The sequence below is a fragment of the Corylus avellana genome, chromosome 10 (genome assembly GCF_965113065.1).
Source record: "Corylus avellana chromosome 10, dhCorAvel1.hap1.2, whole genome shotgun sequence".
Classification (NCBI taxonomy): Eukaryota; Viridiplantae; Streptophyta; class Magnoliopsida; order Fagales; family Betulaceae; genus Corylus; species Corylus avellana.
Window position 1 is genome coordinate 18,353,365 of NC_142499.1, and position 24,024 is coordinate 18,377,388.

General features: G+C 34.4%; 1 protein-coding gene and 1 pseudogene across 5 annotated transcripts; one reads left to right on the top strand and one right to left on the bottom strand.

The window, feature by feature from the left end:
• Nucleotides 1–2,638: 2,638 nt before the first annotated feature.
• Nucleotides 2,639–6,460, bottom strand: LOC148583439 (uncharacterized). Of its 5 annotated transcripts, none has more exons than XR_015909316.1 (6): nt 6,274–6,460; nt 6,129–6,183; nt 5,412–5,594; nt 4,872–5,031; nt 4,096–4,262; nt 2,639–3,526 (listed from the first exon to the last, which is right to left on the bottom strand). XR_015909316.1 is itself a non-coding variant. In XM_088510955.1 (6 exons), exons 4-6 carry the CDS (start codon nt 4,907–4,909, stop codon nt 3,377–3,379), a joined length of 360 nt encoding a protein of 119 aa, XP_088367081.1. In that variant the 5' UTR covers nt 4,910–5,031; nt 5,412–5,594; nt 6,129–6,183; nt 6,297–6,460; the 3' UTR covers nt 2,639–3,376. The 5 variants fall into 5 exon arrangements, 3 of the variants coding, with proteins under 3 accessions (XP_088367081.1, XP_088367082.1, XP_088367079.1); XR_015909317.1 differs by having other exon boundaries at nt 2,639–3,521; nt 4,096–4,267; XM_088510955.1 differs by having other exon boundaries at nt 4,096–4,267; nt 6,297–6,460.
• A 13,118-nt stretch (nt 6,461–19,578) lies between these two features.
• Nucleotides 19,579–23,912, top strand: LOC148583440 (uncharacterized; annotated as a pseudogene).
• The last annotated feature ends 112 nt before the right edge of the window (nt 23,913–24,024 follow it).

Below are 24,024 nucleotides of genomic sequence, written 5' to 3' on the forward strand. Positions count from 1 at the left end.
AATTTCATTCAAATATAAGAAGTAAATTGACTACATCATGAATTCCAAGTTGAGAAAAGGAGTCTTTCTTTTCTTTTCTTTTTAATAAATAAAAATTATACAACCAATCAAGTGTTCAGACCACGAACTAGAAAAACAGAACTAGACCACCAATATAAAACAGGTTTGATTTACAGTTTAAAATTGATTTATCTTTTAAAATCATTACCAATAATTTTAAAAATGATATAGAAACTTCTAAATACCAAAGGTATACCACGTATAAAGATTTAGATGCACAGTTTGGAGAGGTTGGGATTTAATGCAGAACAACAAATGTGCACGGTTGGAGGGTAAAGGGGGAAGATGGTGTAAAAAAGGAGAGTGATGATACACAATACGCTTGCGTGTAATTATGCACGTTCGGCTAATTTTTTTTTTATGATTAAAATATTAAAATAATATATTTTATTATTTTAAAATATTAAATCAGCATGCGTGATGTTTATCATCACTCAGAAAAGTATGAGGGATAGATTCGACTTACCGTTTCAAAACAATGGAGAAGAAAAATTAAAAGGAAATAGACAAAGGGAGAAAGAGTGTGTTTTTTTTGGTGATGTAAGCACCCACGCAGTGACGTACATCAAGTTTGATGTAAGCCCCTACGTCCACGTACTTCAAATCCGGATCAAGATCCCTAACAATGGCTGGAAAATTGTTGATGAGTTTTTTTGTTAATCTGGACCGTTGGATTTCATCCAACGGTCTAAATCTCACCATGTGTCCCATTTCAAAAAATATAATAAAATATTATATATTTTTTAAAAAATAAATATAAAATAAAATATTAAAAATTAATTTAATAATATGGGGTGGCTAGCCACCCCATTTTCCCCCATAGGGGGTGGCCAGCCACCCCAGCCCAGCCATGGGGGTGGCCGAGCCACCCCCAAGGGCCGGTTGGAGGTGGCCGACGCCACCCCCATGGCCCTAAGGGGTGGTTGAACCACCCCCAGGGCCAAACCCAAAAAAAATTTGTTTTTGGGTTTGGCCCTAGGGGGTGGCTCGGCCACCCCCTAAGGCCATGGAGGTGGCTTCGGCCACCCCCCAAGGGCCGGCCTAGCAGAAATCATTAGAGTGCACTAAGCTTGATACTTTGCTGGTTGATCTTGGGTTTAGTTCACTTGCATTTATGGAAATGTTATTCCATTGTCTCAGTACAATATATATTACATTTACAGTGGGGGAAAAGTTGTGGGGCTGGTCATTTTTTTGGTTTGTGAGGGGGGGGGGGGGGGGGGGGGGGCGCGGAGGCGGTTTAGGGGGATAAGGGACTTTCAGTTGGATCATAAGGTATTAGGAAGTGTATTTGCTGGCGGGTACCATGTTTATTGGAACTAATGTAATCATGTTTATTGGCGCTTTATATATATATATATAGTGTCTAATTATTTAGACTATAAATTTATAGAATTTAGAGAACAACCAATGGGAAAGCTGGTCTGACATGGTTTTTATTTTTATTTTTTGGAAAGAAAAATAAAAGGTAAACAGAAAGAGAGATGCCAAGAAATTGCATGGCATCAATTAATGATGTGTTACTGTGTTGGGAAGAAAATATATAACCATGTGCCTTACCTATTTACACTTATTTACAATATGTTATTACTCACTCACTATCAATATGTCATTACTCACTCACTATATACACTTATTTACAATATGTCATTACTCACTCACTATATGATATGTGTGCATACCATTTTTGCACCTATAAATAAAAGGAGAAAGATGAACCTTTTTAGGGGATTCGTCTTCCTTTCTTACGGGTCCTTCTCCAAAAGACTCAAGAAGATTCATGTCTTCCTCTCTAGACATCATTCACATCTCTCTCTCTCCCAGAGACTCCCATCTCGCTATAACCCTTCTCTCTCCCTTGTATATCTTACTCAACATACACTGATTCATGAGTATTAGAGGCAAATTACCATTAAATTTTTTATTCACGTATAAGATATTAACTTAATCATCAAAAAATCTTTGGCCCCATTTGGAGACCCTTTGACCTTGCCCTTGTTTTGCAAAAACACCATTGAAGTCCTCTCATAGCTCAACCATGAAAAAAAAGCGCCAACTAGCAAATCCTTAGACCAGAAATCGTGTGCATGAAAGGCATTGTGTTAATTTAATGTTATTCAAAATGTAATGTAAGGATTACATTGCTATATATCATGTAAATTTTTTAAATAATACCTAAATATAATAAAATAAAAATATTGAGCGTGAAATAATTCCAAATAAAGACAATTTGTTATCTTTAATTAGAACTGTGCTGTTCGGCTGCAACCAACAATAAGTTGGGGCTGGCCCCTATTGGATCAAGTCTGGTGAGCGTATTAAGATAGTAGACTAGGTCCAAGCTCACGCACAACATTCAAAACTCCAGTCCAACCGGGCAAGAAGGAGCCCAACTCAACATGCTCATGTATTACTTTTCTTTTGTTAAAAAGTAGTTGGACAAACTTTTTAAAAAAAAAAAAAAATTGAGTTTGAAGAATTTGCTTTATTTAATTAATATGTGTTTAAAATATTCATGAGAATCACAAGTTTTCCATGTAAAAATTACATATTTTGAACATATATCGGTCTAATAAAATGAACGAAAAAAATCAACTTTATTCACACAAGTTTCTTATTTTTGGCCCAAGAAAGCTTGTGCCTCACATGTAGAGTCGGCAATTTGTGTTTCATTGCCATATCAAAGCATGAGTATAATCCTTTCAAAAAAAAAAAAAAGCATATAAATCAACTCTAACTTGACTCATTTAATTAAACAGGTCAAAAATCTTAACTTTAACCATCTAACTTTGTATTGAATTAACGGGTCAGAAAGTGCAATGTGACAATAGGTAATTGTCAAAAAAATCACAATCTGCAAGTAATATTTTTTTTCTTTTTTTTTTTGTGCTTGATGGATTTGTTATAACATGTTTTGCCAGTGTGTTTAGTTAGTGACTTGGTTCATTTAAGATTTTTTCCCTCATCTGAGATATTAATTGCAATGTGACAATAGGTAATGGCAGTAGGAAGTGCTCTAAATTTAGAACAGGAGAGACTACAGAAATTTAAAGAGATACACTACAGATTTAAGATTGTTTCTTTTGTTTATCTCTTTAAATTTCTTTAGTATCTCGTGTTCTAAATTTAGAGCACTTTCTGCTGCAATTACCTATTGTCACATTGCAATTAATATCTCAGATGAGGGAAAAAATGTTAAAACACACTGGCAAAGCATGTTATAACAACAAATCCATCAAGCACAAAAAAAAAAAGAAAAAAAATATTACTTGCAGATTGTGATTTTTTTGCTGCATCATATGCAAACCCTTTGGATTCATTTGAAGTCGAGAATTGGCATCCATTTGTGCCACCCAAGCAGCAGCTCTAGTTGAGGTTTAAATAGCTTCCCTTCCTGCACCTTCTTTGCTTCTCTTCTCTCAGCTTCCAAAGCACCTCTTTTTGCTTCCTCAGCTCTAAGTCTGGACTGAATTCAAAACATTTTTTAATTATTGATAAAATTCAGTAGTACCTTCCCTGAAACTCTAGTAGCTAATGTATCTGAAGTACTTTGACAATATATCGGATTCACCAGATGGGGGGGGGGGACAAGTGAGCAGAAACCAGTTAGAGGTAGTGGAAAACAGAATGCATCTGATGAAGAAATGGATATTTATTTCAAACGAAGACATAACACAAACACAAGCGAGAGGAGTATTTTTCTCACAGAAATACAGGACTCTGAAACAATGTAGCAATGAATAAAAGAAAACTTGAAAGGCAGAGTAAGCAAGTTAAGTTGGTTAAAAAATTTGATGCAACTGTCTTGTAAAGTTCAGTGGAAAATTGAAAAATGAAAACCCCAAAGAACAAAAGTGACGTTTCAAAAGCCAATGGAGTTCCAGTTTGGTCACAATCCAAGAACCGACAAGATAACTCTACAGAGCATATCAAATGATATCTATCAGAATATCGTGAACAAAGGAAGCTTGCAAAACTATTAACAAAAATTTTACCAGGAAAACAGCAAATAATTAAAAGGTTGAGTCAACATACCTCAGATTCCACTTTAGCTTTTTCTTGGCGTAATTTTTCTTCTTGAAGAGCCTTTTCCTTTCTTTTGGCCTCTTCATAAGCTGCATCACTTCTCATTTTTCTTTCTTCTATCTGTGATCTCAATTCATGGTCCCGCTGGACAGCAGTCAAGTGATTATCAAGTGCTTCTGCACTACAATGGTTGTAAGAAAATGTCAAAAATTGTTTCTGTGAATACGAAAGGAGAAAATAGCATCCATTACACTACCCAGAGAACGATAAAATAAATTCACAATGCAATTTAGATTTCAAGATTAGTGAACATTGAACATTAAAACAAATTCAATCATGCTCCAGCAAGAGGCAGCAATGGATGCCAAAACAAAGTTTGCATCCTTAAATGTCATACTATGATGGTGGTAAGACAAATGACTTTGTTCAATTTATATACCAAAATAGATAAACCAAAATCATCATAAAAAGCATATTCAGTCGGCTATTCATTTTTAATTCCTATTAATTACAAGTTTACCTCCTGCCCTCATATGTTATTCTTTACTATATTCTACAGAGAAACAATATCACGTCTATGAGAAAAGAAAATTCATATAGAAGGATGAAACATCAGCAACTAGAAAGGTCATGCTACTTTATAGGTCTATTACAAAGTCTAGGAATTTAGACGTAGCAGGCAAAGGTAGCAAAAAGAAACGACCATAGAAACTAGGATATTCCAAAATAACAAATACGTCTTCAGAATAATGAATGAAATATAAAGAAATAGCAAATGGTCTTACATCTTGCGTTGGTAGTGAGTATCAAGTTTCCTATCCATTTCCCATCTTGCTTATCTATATCTCTCAACTCGAGTGAGTACAGAACTGGACTTTTCACTTCGACCCATCAAATCTGTCTCTATGCAGAAATTTTGTTTCTAATTTCCTCCTGTTAGTCAAACTAAACAGTATTTTTATGCACCAAGAAAAAATGATTAATGAGAAAACCAGACAAAATCAAAACTATAACTCAAAATTCAAAAAGAAAAGTAAAGAACAAAAGATAAACACATAAATCATTATACATCCAGGTTTAACAAGGAATTATATATGAAAAAAAAAATTAAAGGAAAAACCCAGATAACCTACCTCCGTAAATATTTGGTAATAATAAGTACTAGAAGCAGCAGCAGTAGTAGATTTTAAAAATAACCCTATGGATGTGAAGATGAAAGGATCCTAATTTTCAAGTCACATATCTATAAAGATTGTGTAAATATGTTAAAGCTCTATCGAGTTGAAAACATAACAAACAATATCTGAATCTAAATAGAAACATACCTTAAAATCAAGTTCATGGTCATGGGTTAGCTCACACAAAACACCTTCTACTGATCCCACTTCACCCATCAAGTAGGATTGGAATTCAAGATCCGACTCATCATCAAAACCATCAAAATCATCGGACACGTGAATTACAAAAGGCCTACGACTTGCGTAAGCACCTTCTCATTTGAGAAATCTCTACAGAGTTGGAAGATGAAAAAATCTCAGATTAGCAAAAACAATCAAAATATATTTCCCTAAAATATCACTAAAATTGACAACACTTCACACGAAAGGCCCATATATTTCCCTAAAAATGAGAAAACCTAGATTCAACCCACAGAACAATCAAACTCATATTAGAAATCCAAAAACAACTAAAAAAACGGGATCTATGTGCCACTACCAGAGGAGGAGAAATCAAAACGAAAAAAACAAGAAAAAACAAAGAAAAAAGGGTAAAGACTACACATATTACACACAAAATAATTCACAATAAGTTACATCAGGACTTGTAAATGACACATAATCGCACACCCAAATGAAAGCAAACAAACACAGTTCAAGATATCAAACTCATTCTACCAAGTGAACCTACAAAACCAAAAGTGATCACATGGGCAAAAAGAACGATACCCATAAACCCTAAATACGGCTTACCCATCAACCAAAAAGCCTTCAAATCACATTCCGATCTAAATCAAAAAAACCAGACTGAAAAACACACATTACCGTTACACACTGGTTGAGAGCGTCGAGGGCAGACTCTGAATCTAAACAAGATGGGCTGAAAACCAAACAAAACAAAAGAAACCGTGAGGCGAGAAAACCGTGAGAACCTCTGAATCTAAACAAAACCAAAGAAAACCAAACATACATTCACTGAGAGGCGAGACAGACCGTGAGAGGGGAGGAGAGCACGGAGCGTCAAAGCCACAGAGGCGAGGCCGCGAGGCGCGAGACGCCGAGAGCACAGATAATCGTGAGTCTGATGATGAGAAAGTGAGACGTCGCATCATCAGACGATAATCTGTGAGCGTCTGAGAGAGAGGGGCGGCAGGTGATAGTCTCCGGAACAATGAAATTTAGGTTAGGGTTAGGGTTTTATTTATAGGTCGTTGCCGGGGTATTTTTTTACAAATCTGAGCCATTGGATACATCTAATGGCTCAGAATAAAACACCCACTTTTTTAGAATTTCCCTCCAAAGGATTTGCTTTTTCACTCTAAAAAAAAATTTCCCTCGTAAGTGGGAAAGGGGAAAATGAGATCCCTTGCTTCTTCTTATTTTTCATCTCCTACTCTAGGAAAAAACGAAAAAAAAAAACACCACCAATAAAGCTTTGACATTTTGCAAATGTTTCGGACCGCAACTGATATTTGTAAGGAAGAATCTTAGAAAATAACATTATTAAGCTGGTATTTCTCTTTTGAGTACTATGGGTAAGAATTCAATATATAATTAAATGCTAATTGAGAATAAAATTAGCAACGGAATGAATAATTATATAAATACTTCTAGTCATGCTTTGCTCAAGCCAATTGAAAAACAACTTCACAGCAATAAAATTTGGAAACTAAAAAATTATTGAGAGGTTCTTCTGACCTACCAGTGAGTGTCAATTGATGAAATACACATGCCCTATTTATAGGTAGGTCAAGGACCCTCAATTAGAGCTATTACCTTAATTATTTCTCCCATCAAGAAATAAAAATCAAATAAATAATCAATACAGCTTATTTGATTCCAAAAAATAAAATCAGTAATAAATTCAAATATTTGTTTCCACAATAATTAAATCAACAATTTAATTCAGAATATTTGATTTCATAGAATAAGCTTTAATTGAAATAAATCAAAGAATATTGTAATTATATATATTTTATAATTACAATAATATATGTGACATAAGGGACATACTTTAAATGAAATTTCTTACATTCTCCCACTTGACCCTTATGACACATAAATTCCTTATGGTGTTCAGTTCTATGATATGGCCATTACCTTATTTACTTCAATCATTCATAGAATCTTCCCATTCACTCAAGGAATACTACTCACGAATCATGACAGTAAAGCTTTTATATGATAAACTGTCCCTTCCATGTATCACAATGTGCAATACTTCCCTAAATTAGTAATTTATGGATAATGTATTTATGAATGAACTTCTTATAAGTCATTTGGGTCCAACTTTACTTTTATCCCCACGGATAAGAATAATATATATATATATGCGCACAAAAATCTTTATGCGCACAAAAATCTTTATAACATTATATTTATGTTTATAGACCAATTAAAGATAAACTAAACAAAAATTAATGAATCTCATATATTCCACATGACTTTATATTTTTTTTACCGGTAAACCTTTAATCATGAGATCTGCAATCATTAATTCAATACTTATATGGTCAATAGACACTTATTGTCACTTAATGTTCTCTTTCATAGTAATAATTTATGTCGATATACATACTTCTGCTTCTATTCAGTTTATTCTTAAAAAAAAAAAGATAATTGTAGTAGAATTAACTCATAAGATCTTTATGGGTCTAACTATAAAGTTGACAATCTTGAGACCTTTAACAAAAATGTCTCAACCATAATGCATGTGTAATTAATTCACAGCATGTAATGGTTTTTGCTTTCATGGTGGATGTAGTAACTGTAGTCTGTTTACTGCATCGTTAGTACATATATACTGAAGTTGATTCTCTACTATCTACACATTTAGCAAAAATCAAACCTAAATAAACACCACCAAATGGTAAGTGTATCTTTAGGTTAAACAGTAATTCTTGGTTCATTGCATATTCCACAATACTATATAGACCCAATAGTCCAACTGCTATTTTAATGTCAGATCTAATGTAGGCTTGTGCATACATATGGAATATTTTTCATCTGCTCTTATTCTAATACATTTTGGGACATTATCCCCTTTAATAATAGGTGCTACTGAAGATTCATAGTTCTTCATTATGAATCTCTCCCAAAACTTTAGTGAGAGGAATTTTATGTAGTAAACCTAAATTGCTGCTTGCAAGCAAAATATTATCTATATACAAGACTAAAAGTAACTTCACTCCCACTGACCTTAAGGTATATACAATGATTAACAAGGTTCTCAATAAAACCATGTAAGGCAATAACCTTGTAAAATATTATATACCACTAGTGAGAGGCATATCTTAGTCCATTAATAGATATCCTTAATTTGCAAGCTTTCTGACTGTTATCAATAAAACCTTTAAGTTGTCTTATGTACACCTCCTCCTTAAGATCCTCATTTAGGAAAATTGTTTTTCACACCCTTTAGATGTAACTCTAAACCAAAATGAGCTACTCATACCATGATAATCAATGCCTTCCTTTTGAGTAAGATCATTGGCTACAAGTCTAGCTTTATATCTTTCAACATTACCCGTAAGCATCCTTTTAGGTTTTGTAAACCCATTTGCAGTCTATGGCTACAACTCCCTTTGGTAAGTCAACAAGATTGCAAACTTGAATTTTAGCCAAGGATTTCATCTCCTCCTTCATGGCATTGAAAACACAATGTGAAGTTATCTCCACCCAAAATGATGTGAAAACAATTTTGGATCATCCTTAGGTCTGACATAAAAATCAAACTCCTAGAAGTATACAACATAATCACTAGGGAATGTTGGTCACCTTATTTTAGAGAATCTTCTTAATACTACTTCATTTACTTTTGACAAAGTCTGAGTAGGTTCATTCTGAACTTGTTCCTTATGAGTTGACTGTTCGAAAATCGATTGTGGTTCAAGATAATCAATTTGATTTTCCTTAAGCACAATCAAACACCCTTCATATGAAGGGGTTTCAATAAACTCTCGTGCTTCCTCTAATTCAATCTTTTGAGGATAAGCACTCCCACTAAGTTCAACATTCTCTATAAATTTTGAATATTTAGACTCAACAATTCTAAGACTAAATGAAAAACAATAAAGCCTAAACCCCTTGGAGTTTACTGTATAACCTATAAAATTCCGCTAGTTGTCCTTGAATCTAATTACCTTAGGTGTGGATTATAAATCCTCACTATAGTAGGACAACCCCATATGTGTAAACAATTTGAACTTGGTTCCATTCATTCCTTAATTTATATGTCTTATGGACAACTCAGAATGAAACCCAGTTAAATGTATACACAGCGGTTTTCAAGGCTTCACTCTATTAAGATACTAGAATATTAGTATTACCTTTCATGTACCTATCATAATACTATCTGCCTCAATCAGATCTTACGATCTTGACTTTCTTTTGTTTTGTTTCTCTACTTTTATCTTATAGGTATTGAAAGCATTTAATGCCCAAACATTATGATTTAGAATATAGAGCTACATAAATCTTATATGGTTATTACCGAAAGAGATAGGATATCTCTAACCATTTAGGCAAAAACTATGGAAAATGTCTACACTTGTACATGATCTCAAGAATCTCGAAAATCCTTTTGTTAGCATATTTAGTGGTATAGTTGGTCTGTCTTTCCTTAATACAGTGCACATAAATACCAAATATAGTAAATTTCAAGAGTCGTAAAAGACTCTATCATTTATCGACCTTTTATTCTTTATAGAGATATATTCCAATCTCCAATGCCATAACGTAGAGGATTTCATCATTCATAGGACTCTGCTTTATGTCAACATTTATATGCAGAGATTAATTTTCAAAAAATTGGGATCTAGATCAATTTTAAATAGACCATTAATTTAATATTCCACCAAAAATTTTAACAAACTAAAATAGAAATTAAATTTATAAAAGAATTGTGGAATATATAAAAACATTATTAAGGTCAAAATAACATAACTGAATTTTTAAAATTAATCTATAGATCACAACAACCTCCAATTGTAAACCAGTATTATTTAGAAAACCCTGCATTATGTTGACAACGTGGACCACTAAACCAAATTCAATCCACATAGTATTTAGGAGAGGAGAATATCTTCAATGTGGTCGATGCACAAAACCCCTGTTTTGTGCACACCATTCAGCAGTTGACACATCAGCCTATTACATAAACTTAAAATGAGAACAAAATACCATAATAATTCCTATTCTTACAGTTAAAAAAAAATAAAAATTAGAAGTTGCAGCCTTGGAGGAGCATCAGCCCATGGGGGTGGCAGGTCACAGCTAAACCCACGGGTCTGGCTGTTTCTCCGACACCGGAGTTCCTTTTTTCAGCCTTTAGGGTGATAAAATCCTTAAATGTCGCTGTCCACCCTAGACAGCGACATCCAAATCTGGCCGAGTTGGTTGCGCGCCACCCCAGAACACCGCCAGATCTCTCTCCTTCTCTCTTCGCCAGGAACTTACCGGTGGATTGGGCGTGGTGCCGGTTGCTGGGCAGGTTGGGCGAGCTGGGCGTAGGCTGGGAAGGGTACCGGTGGGCAGGGCGTGGTGCTGGCGGTGGGCTAGGCATGGTAACGGTTAGGCGTGAAGGACGGTGAACTGGGTTGGGCGTGAAGGATTGTTCTCTGTTGGTTTTAATTTATGATGAATTGATGAGAGTATAATCAGATGTAGGCATACCTATTTTCTAATTTGCTACATGCTGAGTTGTCATTCATTGTGTGGGTTGCACAAAATGTGACTTTTGTGCAACGTCCACACAGAAGACGCACTCTTAGGAGAGTCAATAAAAGAGATTCATGACACAGTAAATGTATGAGATTACCTTTATTTCAAGTCATTTATGATACTATATGCAATCATTCTTTATATGCCCATAATTTTCCTTAGTATAAGAGAAACAAGTATCTTAATTGCCATAACACTTTGTTGGCACCTTGTTCTCATTCAACAACTATTGGACATGATTGACTATCAAGGTAGTTTTTGTAACATGAGTAACTTATGTATTCTCATGTTGTAATATCTCATATTCTTGAACACACATAATCAGAAGTTTCTTTATTGATCAGTTATTCTTATGTGTGCCACAAGATATTTGAAAAATACCATATTTAGATGAGAGAATTTAAAATAAAATTGACCACAATGACTCAAAAACTCAACCTTTAGGGATTTTATAACGCGATGTTATGTCCTTCATTTCTATAGCACATTTTGAAACTGTAAAAGGTTTTACTTTAAAGCTTTTCTATTAGGGTGCAGGCCAAAGCCTTATTGGAACTCACTAAATGTTCCTCAACGACCTTTCTTTGGCCCTAAAACATTAATGAATAAAACTCTAATGTTTTCATTGATATGAGATTTCATGAACGTTGAAACTTAAGCGATTTGAATTACTATAATCGTTCATGTTTAATAATCTCATGTGGCGTACTTGATTTCGTCCACATGAAACGCCAATTTAGTCTCCAAATACCCCAAATTGAAAAGCACATTTTCTTTTCAGTCAGGAAAAATTACCACTAGGAATTATTGAAACATAAAATTCTAATAATTAAAGTAGTAGGAATACATCCAATAATCAAAAAAATAGTATACTTTAATGCTATGAAATAACATTATTTAAATTAACGAATGTTAATTTAATAGTAAATTTCAACCTACCTGTAGGCAAAGGTGCATCACGCATGAACTTTACTCTTTATTAATAAGACTAATAAATTTAGCATTAATAATTAAAATTTTCTGTACTTGTCGGCCTAAGAAAAATTTTATTTTCAACGTTAAATTTACTATCTTATTTTAATTAAGTCATAAAAATAAAAACGTCCCTGTGGGGATTGGCAAATTAAATTTATGAATTAATTACATCACAATGTTAATTTTTTTTATGAAGTTCTCATATATAATCTTGATGTAATTATCATTATAAAATCGGGATGCTATGGCTCTCCCAAAATTATTATGATAATTACAATTTTATTAACATCTAATTTATTTAAATTAACCAATACTAATTTAATAGTAAATTTCAACCTACCTGTGGACAAATGTTGCAACACGCATGAAATTTACTCTTTATTAATAGGACTAATAAATTTAACATTAATAAATAAAATTCTCCGTACCTGTGGGCCCAAGAGAAATTTTATTTTTAAAGTTAAATTTACTATCTTATTCTAATTATGTGATAAAAAGAATAACGTCCCCGTGGGGATTAATAATTAAATTTATGAATTAATTATAACATGATGTTATTTTTTTTTTATGAAGTTCACATATATAATCTTGATGCAATTATCATTATAAAATCGGGATGTTGTGACTCTCCCAAAATTATTATGATAATCATGACTTTGTTAACATCCAATAACTATATAGATGCCAAAATAAAGTTCCCAAGAATAAAAGATAAAACCAACATGTCAGTGGGTAAACAGTATTTTTCCAAAGTACAATTGGATAGTGTCCCAGGTAAGTGAGGGGGCGCACAATGGCACACTTAAATCCCAGGACTTGCCTTGCCAGAGCTTTTGGATTGCAATTTTAGATAATACCATAATTATTCACCAACATATTTGGCTTAGTTAATTATTCTCAAGTCTAGGTACCAAACAATTTATTTAAACAATAAAAGAACAAATTTAATCTTAAGTCCATGCATTAAAGAAATAATAATTTTAATGCTAAACAATTTAAATGATAACATATATTAAATTGCAATATAGAAGTATATGAAAATGCATGGCCTAATGGCAAAATGTTTTAGGCCCCTTTAACCTTGAGAGCCCAGGTTCTAATTCCATATAAGCCCAAAACTGTTTTCTCCCTTTTTTTTTTTAACTGAATTGGGCTTGGGTTAAAATGAACCCATACCCAGTGGCCCAAAAGCACTTGACCCGATTCCTTATGGGTTAGAAACCCTACCCGGATCCTTAACTCCCCAACCTGGAAATACCCCAAACCTAGCTGCCACCCCTTTATTCTTCTTCGTAATGCCCCGCCACCGCTGCCTTCCTCATGCGCCGGCCACCAAGAGCCGACGCTCAAACTGCCAAACGACCACTGTTAATGGCAAGGGGCCACCACCCAACTAGCTCATAGGCAGCCCCATACGGGCTGCCACTGCTGTCCTCACAGGCGGCAGTGATGGCCGCTGCTCTCTACATGCGGCCAAAAATGCCGCTAGCAGTGGCAGCGGCAGCAGCTGCCTTCGCTCAACCTTATGCGTGGCAGCGGGTTGCCGCTCAGCCTCATGCGGGGCCTTTTTCCGTGATCGATGCCGACAAGCGACAATCCTTATACGGCCAGCCACCCACCGGAATTGCTAAACGGCGCGGTGGTTTCTGAGCCGGGTGAACCAGATGCACACTGAACCGTCATGGGCATCAACAAACCGTCATGGGCAAACCAGATGCACACTGCATTAGGTCTTGAACCATCTGTAAACGCAATGCTGAAAGAGACCCTTGCTAAGTTGCTGTGTTATTCGAACACTTAATCGGCACATAGCCGTGTAATAGGTTTCATGCTCTTCACCATATTGTGTTTCGAGTCCTGCTATCAGGCTGTCAAGAGTCAGACAAGTGTCTACCAAAGTCTGATGTGTCTTTATTAGAAAAATAAAAAGTTGTAGAAAAATCTATTTCTTCTTAATCCTGCTAGATTTTGGTTTTTTTTTTTTTTTTTTTATTAAATCTTTATGAGTTAATATTTAGTTTCTAATGCCTCAAAATTTATTTTTGGATTTAAAATTAAAACCTAGGGGTGAAAGGTTAACCCTTTAGGAACAGTATCACTTAAAAAGAATTTTATCATCCTAAATTTAGTGCTAATACTTCAAATCTAAATTTCTCTTTAATATATCTCTTCTTCAATTTAAAAAACAAATTAAAAAAAAAAAAAAAAAGAATTGTTTGACGCTTGAGGCAGCCGGAAATCTCAACTTTTTTGTTTCAATAATCAAATAACAAAATAAATATTATTGAAACAAAAATAAAATTTTACAGTAGGCATACGCATATCCCAAAAATTAGACTGGGCAAATATGGCTTAGAGAAGCTCTGATACCACATGTAAGAATTCAATATATAATTAAATGTTAATTGACAATAAAATTAGTAATGAAATGAATAATTATATAAATACCTTTAGCCATGTTTTGTTTAAGCCAATTGAAGAACAGCTTCACAGCAATAAAATCTAGAAAACTAAAAAATTAGACCTATGCCTACCAGTGTCAATTGATGAAATACACGTATCCTATTTATAGGTAGGTCATGAACCCTCAATTAGAACTGTTAAATTAATTATTCCTCCCATTAAGGAATAAAAATCAAATAAATAATCAATACAGCTTATTTGATTCAACAAACTAAAATCAGTAATGAATTCAAATATTTGTTTCCACAAGAATTAAATCAACAATTTAATTCAGAATATTTGATTTCTTAGAATAAGCTTTAATTGGAATAAATCACAGAACACCGTAATTATATATATTTTATAATTACAATAATATATGTAGCATAAGGGACATACTTTAAATGAAATTTCTTACACTTTGTCCATTTTTACTGTTTATTTTGATCTTTTAATGAGTTTGCTGTATATGGGTTTCAGGTTGTTTTACTGCTATTTGTTATTTATTATCTGTGTTTAGATCCTTTCTTTTTGTTTTGTTTATGTTTTTTTTTTTTTTTTGGAAAAATATAAAAAAGCCCCACAAACTACCAGATGTTTGCAATATAGCTCCCCAATGTTCAAAAAGTACTAAAGTATCCCCCAAACTACCATAATGTATCAAAAAGACCACTTTTTTATATTCCTATAATACCCCTATTCTTTTAACAAATAAAATAATAAAATAATTGTAAAAAATAAAAATAAAAATAAAAACCTAAAAATTAGTGAAAAATACAAAAAATCCAATGGGCGAATAAATACCAAAAAACAAAAGTTTTTTGGAATAAATAAATAATTAGTCACTAAAAAGAATAGGGGTATTATAGGAATATAAAAAAAATAAGTGGCTTTTTGATACATTTTGATAGTTTGAGGGCTACTTTAGTATCTTTGGAACATTAAGGGGCTATATTGCAAATAACTAGTAGTTTGAAGGACTTTTTTATATTTTGTCCCTTTTTCTTAAAAAAGAGCACACTTTAATCTAAACCTAAGTGTAAGAGCCAATTAAAAAAAAATACCTAAACTAAACCTAAACCTAAGAGCCGGTAAAGTGTTAACGTATGTGTGTGTGTGTGTCTATATATATATATATATATATATATATATATATATATCCTTGTATAAAGTAATGTCTTTTATTGACTTGTATAATTTTATTTTTTGTTTGTTGATGACATAATAGAATAATTTTAGGGGAAACTTTATTTACTCCCACGAACTTACGCACTTTTTACAAACACTCCTCCATTGTTCAAAATTTCTTACTTTGGTATATCTAACTTTGATTTCCTTCCACTTTCTCCATTCCGTTACGATTTTCTATGAAACCTAACGAAGGGGTGTAAAATACCTAAAATCCCTTATTTTTTAGTAAAAAATAATTTTTTGGGGAAACTTCAGTGTACCTCCCTAAACTTCTAGCCGATTTTACAAACCCCTCTCAACTTTCAAATCTCTCACTTTGGATCCCTAAACTTTGAATTATTCTCATTTAGGACTCATTTGTTAGTTTTCAACGTTAAAGTCAAACGGTTTGACTTTTTATGCCCATTATACCCTCACCTGAAAACTACATCGTTTTGGCTCCAAACTACAGCACCCATCCCAGCCCAAAACGAAAGCGTTTTGGGCATTAAATATTTTTTAAAGAAAAAAAAAAAAAATCGGATCGGGGTGGGTCCAACCACCTCCTTGACCAAAAGGGGTGGGCTGAACCACCCCATTTTTGGACAAGGGGGTGGCTCCAGCCACCCCCATGGCCAGTCTAGCGGGTGGTCGAACCCACCCCCCCTGGCCAAGGGGGTGGTCCGGCCACCCCCAAAGGGCCACAAAAAAAAAAAAAGAAAAAAAAAAGGGGAATGGGTATTGGACTTTTGGGGGTGGCCGGACCACCCCCTACGGCCACTATGGGGGTAGCTGAAACCACCCCCAGGCCCTTAGGGGTGGTCTGGCCACCCCCAAAAGGCCAAAAAAAAAAAAAAAATGGATCGGGGTGACTCCAGCCACCCCTTTGTGCAAAAAGGCGTGGCCGGACCACCCAATTTTTTGCCAAGGGGGTGGGCCGGCCACCCCTAAAAGGCCAAAAAAAAAAGAAAAAAAAGGAATGGGTTTTGGCCTTTGGGGGGTGGCCGGACCACCCCCTTGGCAAAAAATTGGGTGGTCCGGCCACCCCCTTTTGCACAAAGGGGTGGCTAGAGCCACCCCGATCCAATTTTTTTTTTCTTTTTTTTTTTTAAAAAAAATAGATTCCAAAAACGGTGTCGTTTTGGGCTGGGGTGGGTGCTGTAGTTTTGAAGGTTTTCAGAATTTTAAGTGGACTGTGTGAGGATATAATGGGCATAAAAAGTCAAACAGTTTGAGTTTAACGTCGAAAAGTGAGAGTAATTCAAAGTTTAGGAGTCCAAAGTGAGAGATTTGAAAGTTGAGAGGGTTTGTAAAATCGGTTGGAAAGTCAAGGGGCCAAACTGAAGTTTTCCCTAATAATTATAATAATAATTTTTTATTTATAAATAAGGGTAAAATTGGAATTTTAAAAAAATTTAGGGGTATAAAGGACTTTTACTCATTTGATCGTCTAATTTAATTGCAAAATCCTAAAGGAAGGGGCAAAGTGAAAGAAAATAAAAATTTGATACATTAAAGTGAGAGTTTTTGAACAATGAGGGTTGTCTGCAAAAGGCGCAAAAGTTTGGGAGGTAAATGAAGTTTCCCTATAGTTTTATTATACATTTGTTCATACTTGTATAGAATAATACATCTATCTCATATTGAGCTAACAAGTTAAATGTTATCTTGTTTTTTAGGCAACTGATGGATTCAATATTACACCAACATCTCTTGCTGATAGTGGAAATACAAATATGAATCTCAGGAATCTCCTTGGTAAGTACCAAACTTACAAATGGAAATAAACGTTTTAACACGTTCTTATTGATTTGAAAATTAACTTTGATTTTGAAAACATGTTCAGGACATTAATTTTTCGATCATCACTATGAAACATTCACTAAGAAACATTTCAAAGGATTGCTATCTTGGTGCAAGTTTAAATGGTGGCGTTGATTGTGGATTGGCGTTGTTTAGATGATACTTTTGTGATTAATAGAATCAATTTAATTTTGGAAATTATGTTACTATTGTATAAAACCTTTTAGTCAATATGACAATTTGTAGATTATATCTATTTCTATTGGCAGGAGATGAAGATGAAATTAAGATGTATATTCATTTATTATAATTTACGTCCATGGATTACATTCATTACATCCATGAGTTAGCAATTTTACATCCACAAGTTACATTTATTGACCAATTTGTTTGAAACCTAAAAAAAAAAGGTAATGAATCAAAAATTTAGGCTCATCATAAAGAGAGGCCAGTAAAACTACACTATTAAGTATGGCAGTGTTTGGGAACGGCCTGGCTGGCGCTATACCAGGGCCGGTACTGTAACACTTTTTTAGGAATATGTGTTTGATTGGTTTTAGTGAAAATGTTTTGTGGGAAAAAGTGAAAATATATATTTTATATGGAAAAATGTAAAAAATTTGTTTTGTAGTGATTTTTTTATTTGAATAATAATAAAAAATAATAATTGATGTTGTATAAAAAGTAGAGATGTTGGGCTTAATTTTGAGGTAAAAATATTTTTTTTTTGGGATTGAAGGAGGCCTGGTACAGTACCAGCCCAGGCCATTCCCAAACACTGCCTATAAGAACAAGTAATTCTATGGTTTGGATTCTTTGGAATGTATAATTACCGGTTTGCATTGATGTATATATAGAAGTTTACAAATAAATCAACTTTACACTAAGACTCTTGATGCGCATTACATATGGAGAATAACTCTAGGAATAACACCAATTGAACTACTATGTACAAATACAATTGGGAATCTTGGACCGGTGTTAATAACCCATAACCCCTTCACCTTCAATGGTGGCTCTCAGCCAATAACCAACATATTCCAAAATCTATATGCTGCAAGAAACCACTCATTTTGTTCAAAGTTACAATGGGGACAATCATACTCATCTACCGGTAGAGAACTGTAGTAAATATAACACTAATAATGATGACAGAAATGGAAGAGGGTAGAATTGGGCACAATTTCGGCCACAACATCTATTCAACATGCCAATTTCTGTAACTACTCTTGTCGTCAGACAAGCAGCAAATTCATGTTACACAATGAAAGCTTCAAGCTTTATTTCTCATTGATGATAAAGAAATCAACTAAGAAGTAGCAAATGTACTAAATTGAAGCTTTACTTCTTAATGAAAAATAAACCAACCAAGAGGCAACAACTGTACTTGATTGAGCTCCAGAATTAAAAAAAAAAAAAAAAAATTAAAATTAAAAAAATCTAGATTCAACGCATTTGGAATTACTAATCGACCTAAAAGCATTGAAAAAATCTGCAACACACTCAAACCAATAATAAAATGTACCCAAAAAAAAAAATCCCAAAGAAAAAACTAGTCACACAAAATCAAAACTAAATCCCAAACTGCCAACATATTTTCTCACCATAAATTTTATGAACAACGAAACAGAGAATAAATTCAATGATTAAAGTTTAAACTCACGAACTGAACAAAACCTTAAGATTATGTTCGATTATAAGAAATTAACCACAAAGAGAGTGTCCCAAGGAATTGAGGTGATTGTCGTTGGCGTCAAGGTCGACATCCGTATTGGAATACACATGAAACATGTGTTAAATTAGCTGGCATGAGCTATATTGGAACACACATGAAACATGTGCTGGATAGGAATAAACATGTGTTTGATTAGCTGAAACTTAGTGGAGAAGTTTATTATTAGTTGAGTGTATTTTTTACAGCAAATTCTGTTGTATAAATACTCTTATGTACATTTTTTATTCATTAATACAGAAATCCTGGTGATTCAACCAAAGAATACTTTATGTGCTCGCATACTCTGTTCTTCATTTTCTCTGTTTTTCATTCATCCACAACATATTGAATCTCACTTTTGATATGGTATCAGAGCATTTTTAGCTCAATTTTCTTTCGTGTTCATTCCTTTCTATTCAGATTTCTTCTTGATTTTTTTTTTTTGCAATCATGGCTTCATCTTGTTCCATGGAGTCAAATCTTTCGAATTCTTCAACTTCTTCAACTTCTGTTAACTCTGCAATGGATTCAAATCCATTATTTCTTCACCATGGTGACAGTCCTGGTTCAGTGGTTGTTTCCTCTCCACTCAATGGAGAAAACTACTACACATGGGCTAGATCCATGACCATGACCTTGACAGCGAAAAACAAGCTCCAGTTCATCAATGGTAAACTTCCAAAACCACTGCCTTCTGATCCAGATTACTTCGCATGGACACGTTGCAATAATATGGTTCTTTCTTGGCTCATCAATTCTGTGACGAAGGAAATTGCAACCAGTGTCATTTCTGTTGATTCAGCAGAAACTATGTGGAATGATCTTTGTGATCGCTTTTCTCAACAAAATGGCCCGAGGATCTTCCAAATTCAGAAGGCAATTTTTGCAATTACTCAGGAGAATCAATCGGTAAGCACTTATTACACAGCTCTCAAAGGATTGTGGGATGAATTACTCATGTATCGTCCAATACCAATCTGTTTGTGTGGTAAATGTACTTGTGGTGGTGTGAAAACTCTCTCTGAGTATCATCACTAGGAGTATATTCTTCAATTCCTCATGGGATTGAATGACTCCTTCTCTCATGTGAGAGGCCAAATATTGTTAATGGATCCACTTCCACCTATTAATAAGGTGTTCTCCTTGGTTGTTCAAGATGAACGCCAGAGGATGATTTCTGGTTCGATTGATTCTATGTTTCATAATACTACTGCCATGACGGTTAATAATGTCAAGGTTGCTTCTTCATCTCCCAATTCTTCTCCTGCTTATGCGAGTACTCGATTTGGTAAATCGAATGTCATCCGCAAGGATAGACCTACATGCATTCACTGTGGTGTATACGGACATACTGTTGAAAAGTGTTACAGACTACATGGTTTCCCACCTGGTTTCAAGTTTACCAAAGGGAGACCTGCTGCCAATCACTCTGTTCATCAAGTTTCTGATCTTGAGTCATCCCGCAACTTGTCAACTAATCTGCCTGCAAATTTGCCAATCATCCAGGAGCAAATTCAGCAATTGCTTGCTTTGCTGCAACCAAAGTCTGATATGGCTCCACTAGTCATCCAAGCAAGTGAACATCAGAGTCACCTAGTGTCTCAGATGTCAGGTACCTTCTTTCCAATTCAATCTCCGCACTCTGTTTTCTCATCCATTTCATCTTTTCAAGTTGCCTCTCAACTTGAAAACAATCCATGGATTATAGATACATGTGCTTCTGACCATATGGTCTGTTCACTTTCTTTTCTTACTACAATTACATCAATTGTTTCTAAATTTGTAAAACTACCTAATGGTCAATTTGTTTTAGTTACACATGTTGGCACAGTTCAAATTTCTACTTCATTCATTTTAACCAATGTGCTTTGTGTTCCATCTTTCACTTTCAATCTCATTTCAGCAAGTAAACTAACTAAAAAGCTCTCTTGTTGTCTCATTTTTCTTGTTGATTTCTGTTTTATTCATCACCTGTTGACTTGGAGAATGATTGGAGTGGGTAAGGAACATGAAGGCTTGTTCTATTTGGTCAATAAACCAGTAAAGCCTGCATCAAGCAATTCAATTCCTGTTGTTAGTCTTTCTGTTAAGAATGTTTCTTCAGATGTATGGCATTACCATTTAGGTCATTTGTCTTATTCACGCCTTAATCTTCTAAGTCAATTAGATTCTAGCATATCTGTTGACTCCAATAAGTGTTGTACTATTTGCCCTTTGGCTAAGCAACAAAGATTACCTTTTCCTGTAAGCCATTCTGTTTCTAATAAAGCTTTTGATTTGCTGAATTGTGACATTTGGGGTCCCTTTTCTACTAATTCTTTCAATGGTGTTAAATATTTTCTCACCATAGTAGGTGATTATTCTAGATTCACTTGGGTTCATCTAATGGTTGCTAAGTCTCAAACCAGAAATTTGATTAAATCCTTTGTTCATATGATTGAAACCCAATTTGAATCTAAAGTCAAATGCATTCGAAGTGACAATGGTCTTGAATTCCATCTATTTGATTTTTACCAATCCAAAGGCATCATTCATCAATTGAGTTGTGTTGAGACACCTTAACAAAACTCAATAGTTGAAAGAAAACATCAACACTTGTTAAATGTAGCACGAGCTCTAAGATTTCAAGCTAATCTGCCACTTATTTTTTGGGGTGAATGTATTATTTTTGCTGTTCATATAATCAACAGAATTCCTACTCCTATTTTGTCTAACAAAACACCCTATGAGTGTCTGATTTCAACTCCTCCAAATTATTCTCATCTTCGAATATTTGGTTGTTTGTGTTTTGCTTCAACTCTCACTAGAAATCGATCTAAGTTTGATTCAAGAGCAAAGCCATGTGTTTTCATTGGATATCCATATAACATCAAAGGAAATAAATTGTTTGATTTGTCCACTAAAACAATTTTTATTTCTCGTGATGTTATATTCCATGAAAGTGTTTTTCCCTATCATCCAAACTTTAAACTCTCTCATATTATACATCATAACATTGTTCTTCCAACTCCTATTCCAGATTATGATGATAATTCCATTTCTATTCCAAATCATTTTACTGATATTGTTAATAATCCTATTCTTTCTATTTCTAATGATGTTTCTGAACTTAATAATCATGAAACTCATTTGGATTCTGTTTGTAGTACACATGTTCCTAGTATTCCCATTAGAAAATCATCTAGGATTAAACATAAGCCTAGTTACTTACAACATTTTCATTGTCAAATGCCAACTACTTCATCCTTATCACCTCAAAGCATTCATCCAATGGATTAAGGTATTCCTTATAATCTCTCATCTGTCATTTCATATGATAAACTGTCCCCTTCTTATAAACATTATCTTCTTTCGGTTTCAACACATGTTGAGCCACAATATTATCACCAAGCTGTTCAGCATGCATGTTGGCGTGAAGCAATGCAAGTTGAAATCAAACTCTTGAAGATAATAATACATGGACTCTTGTGTCTGTACCTCCTAACAAAGTTGCTATTGGGTGTAAATGGGTTTACAAGGTGAAGCACAAAGCAGATGGGTCAGTTGAAAGGTACAAAGTCAGACTTATAGCCAAAGGATTCACTCAATGTGAAGGCTTGGACTATTTTGAAACCTTCTCTCTAGTGGCTAAACTCACCATAGTCTGGTGTTTACTTGCATTGGCAGCAATCAATAATTGGGAGCTTCATCAACTAGATGTAAACAATGCATTTTTGCATGGAGATCTAGATGAAGAAGTGTATATGAAACCACCTCTTGGCTTTGGCACCAAGGGAGACAATAGGGTTTGTTGTTTGAACAAGTCTTTATATGGTCTAAAACAGGCCTCTCAACAATGGTTCAGCAAATTTTCCTCAACTCTGCTTGCTCACAGGTTCATTCAATCCAAAGCCGATTATTCATTGTTTACTAAGTCCAAAGGTTCTTCTTTTATGGCCCTTTTAGTTTATGTTGATGACATAGTTCTAGTTAGCAATGATGGTCAAGCTATAGTAGATTTGATTGTGTTTTTGAACACTCAGTTTAAGTTGAAAGACTTGGGTCCTTTGAAGTTTTTTCTTGGGTTGGAGATTGCTCGAAATTCTCAAGGGATTTCACTATGTCAAAGAAAATTTGCTCTAGATATTCTCAGTGATGCTGGTCATTTAGCTGCAAAGCCTTCCAAATTTCCTATGGAATCTAATACCAAGTTTTCTGCTATGGATGGAGCCTTACTTGATGATCCCACAATGTATCGAAGGTTGATTGGAAGGTTGCTCTATCTCACAATCACTAGGCCCGATTTAACATATTCAGTCCACACTTTGAGTTAGTTTATGCAAGATCCTCGGCAGCCTCACCTTGATGCTGCATATAGAATTCTCAGATACATCAAAGCAGCTCCTAGCTAAGGGATTTTCTTTCCAGCATCTTCAGCTCTTCATTTAAAGGCTTTTTGTGACTCTGATTGGGCTGGTTGTCCAGACACCAGAAGATCAGTATCTGGTTTTTGTGTTTTCTTAGGAGATTCATTAATCTCTTGGAAGTCTAAGAAGCAAACCACAATTTCCTGATCATTAGCTGAAGCCGAATATCGTTCTATGGTAGCTGCTTGTTGTGAGTTAACTTGGCTGCTTCATTTGCTCAAGGATTTTCAGATTCCTCATCCTCAAGCTGCTCTTTTATTCTGTGATAGTAAAGCAGCTCTTCATATAGCTGCTAATCCTGTTTACCACGAGAGGACTAAACATATTGAAATTGACCGCCTTGTTGTGCGAGAAAAGATCCAACTTGGCCTAGTTTGAACACTTCATGTTTCTTCTACTAATCAACTAGCTGATTTGTTCACTAAGGCTCTTGGTTTTGATGTTTTTCAAACACTTCTATCCAAGATGAACATTATTAATATACGTTGTT

Bases quoted from the DNA above. Each gene is read 5' to 3' on its own strand.
- LOC148583439 (XM_088510955.1), bottom strand. From the start codon at position 4,909: ATGGATAGGAAACTTGATACTCACTACCAACGCAAGAT. The intron at 4,268-4,871 runs GTAAGACCATTT...CAACCATTGTAG, and splicing joins ACTCACTACCAACGCAAGAT to TGCAGAAGCACTTGATAATC. The intron at 3,527-4,095 runs GTATGTTGACTC...TTTTGAATTCAG, and splicing joins AAGCTAAAGTGGAATCTGAG to TCCAGACTTAGAGCTGAGGA.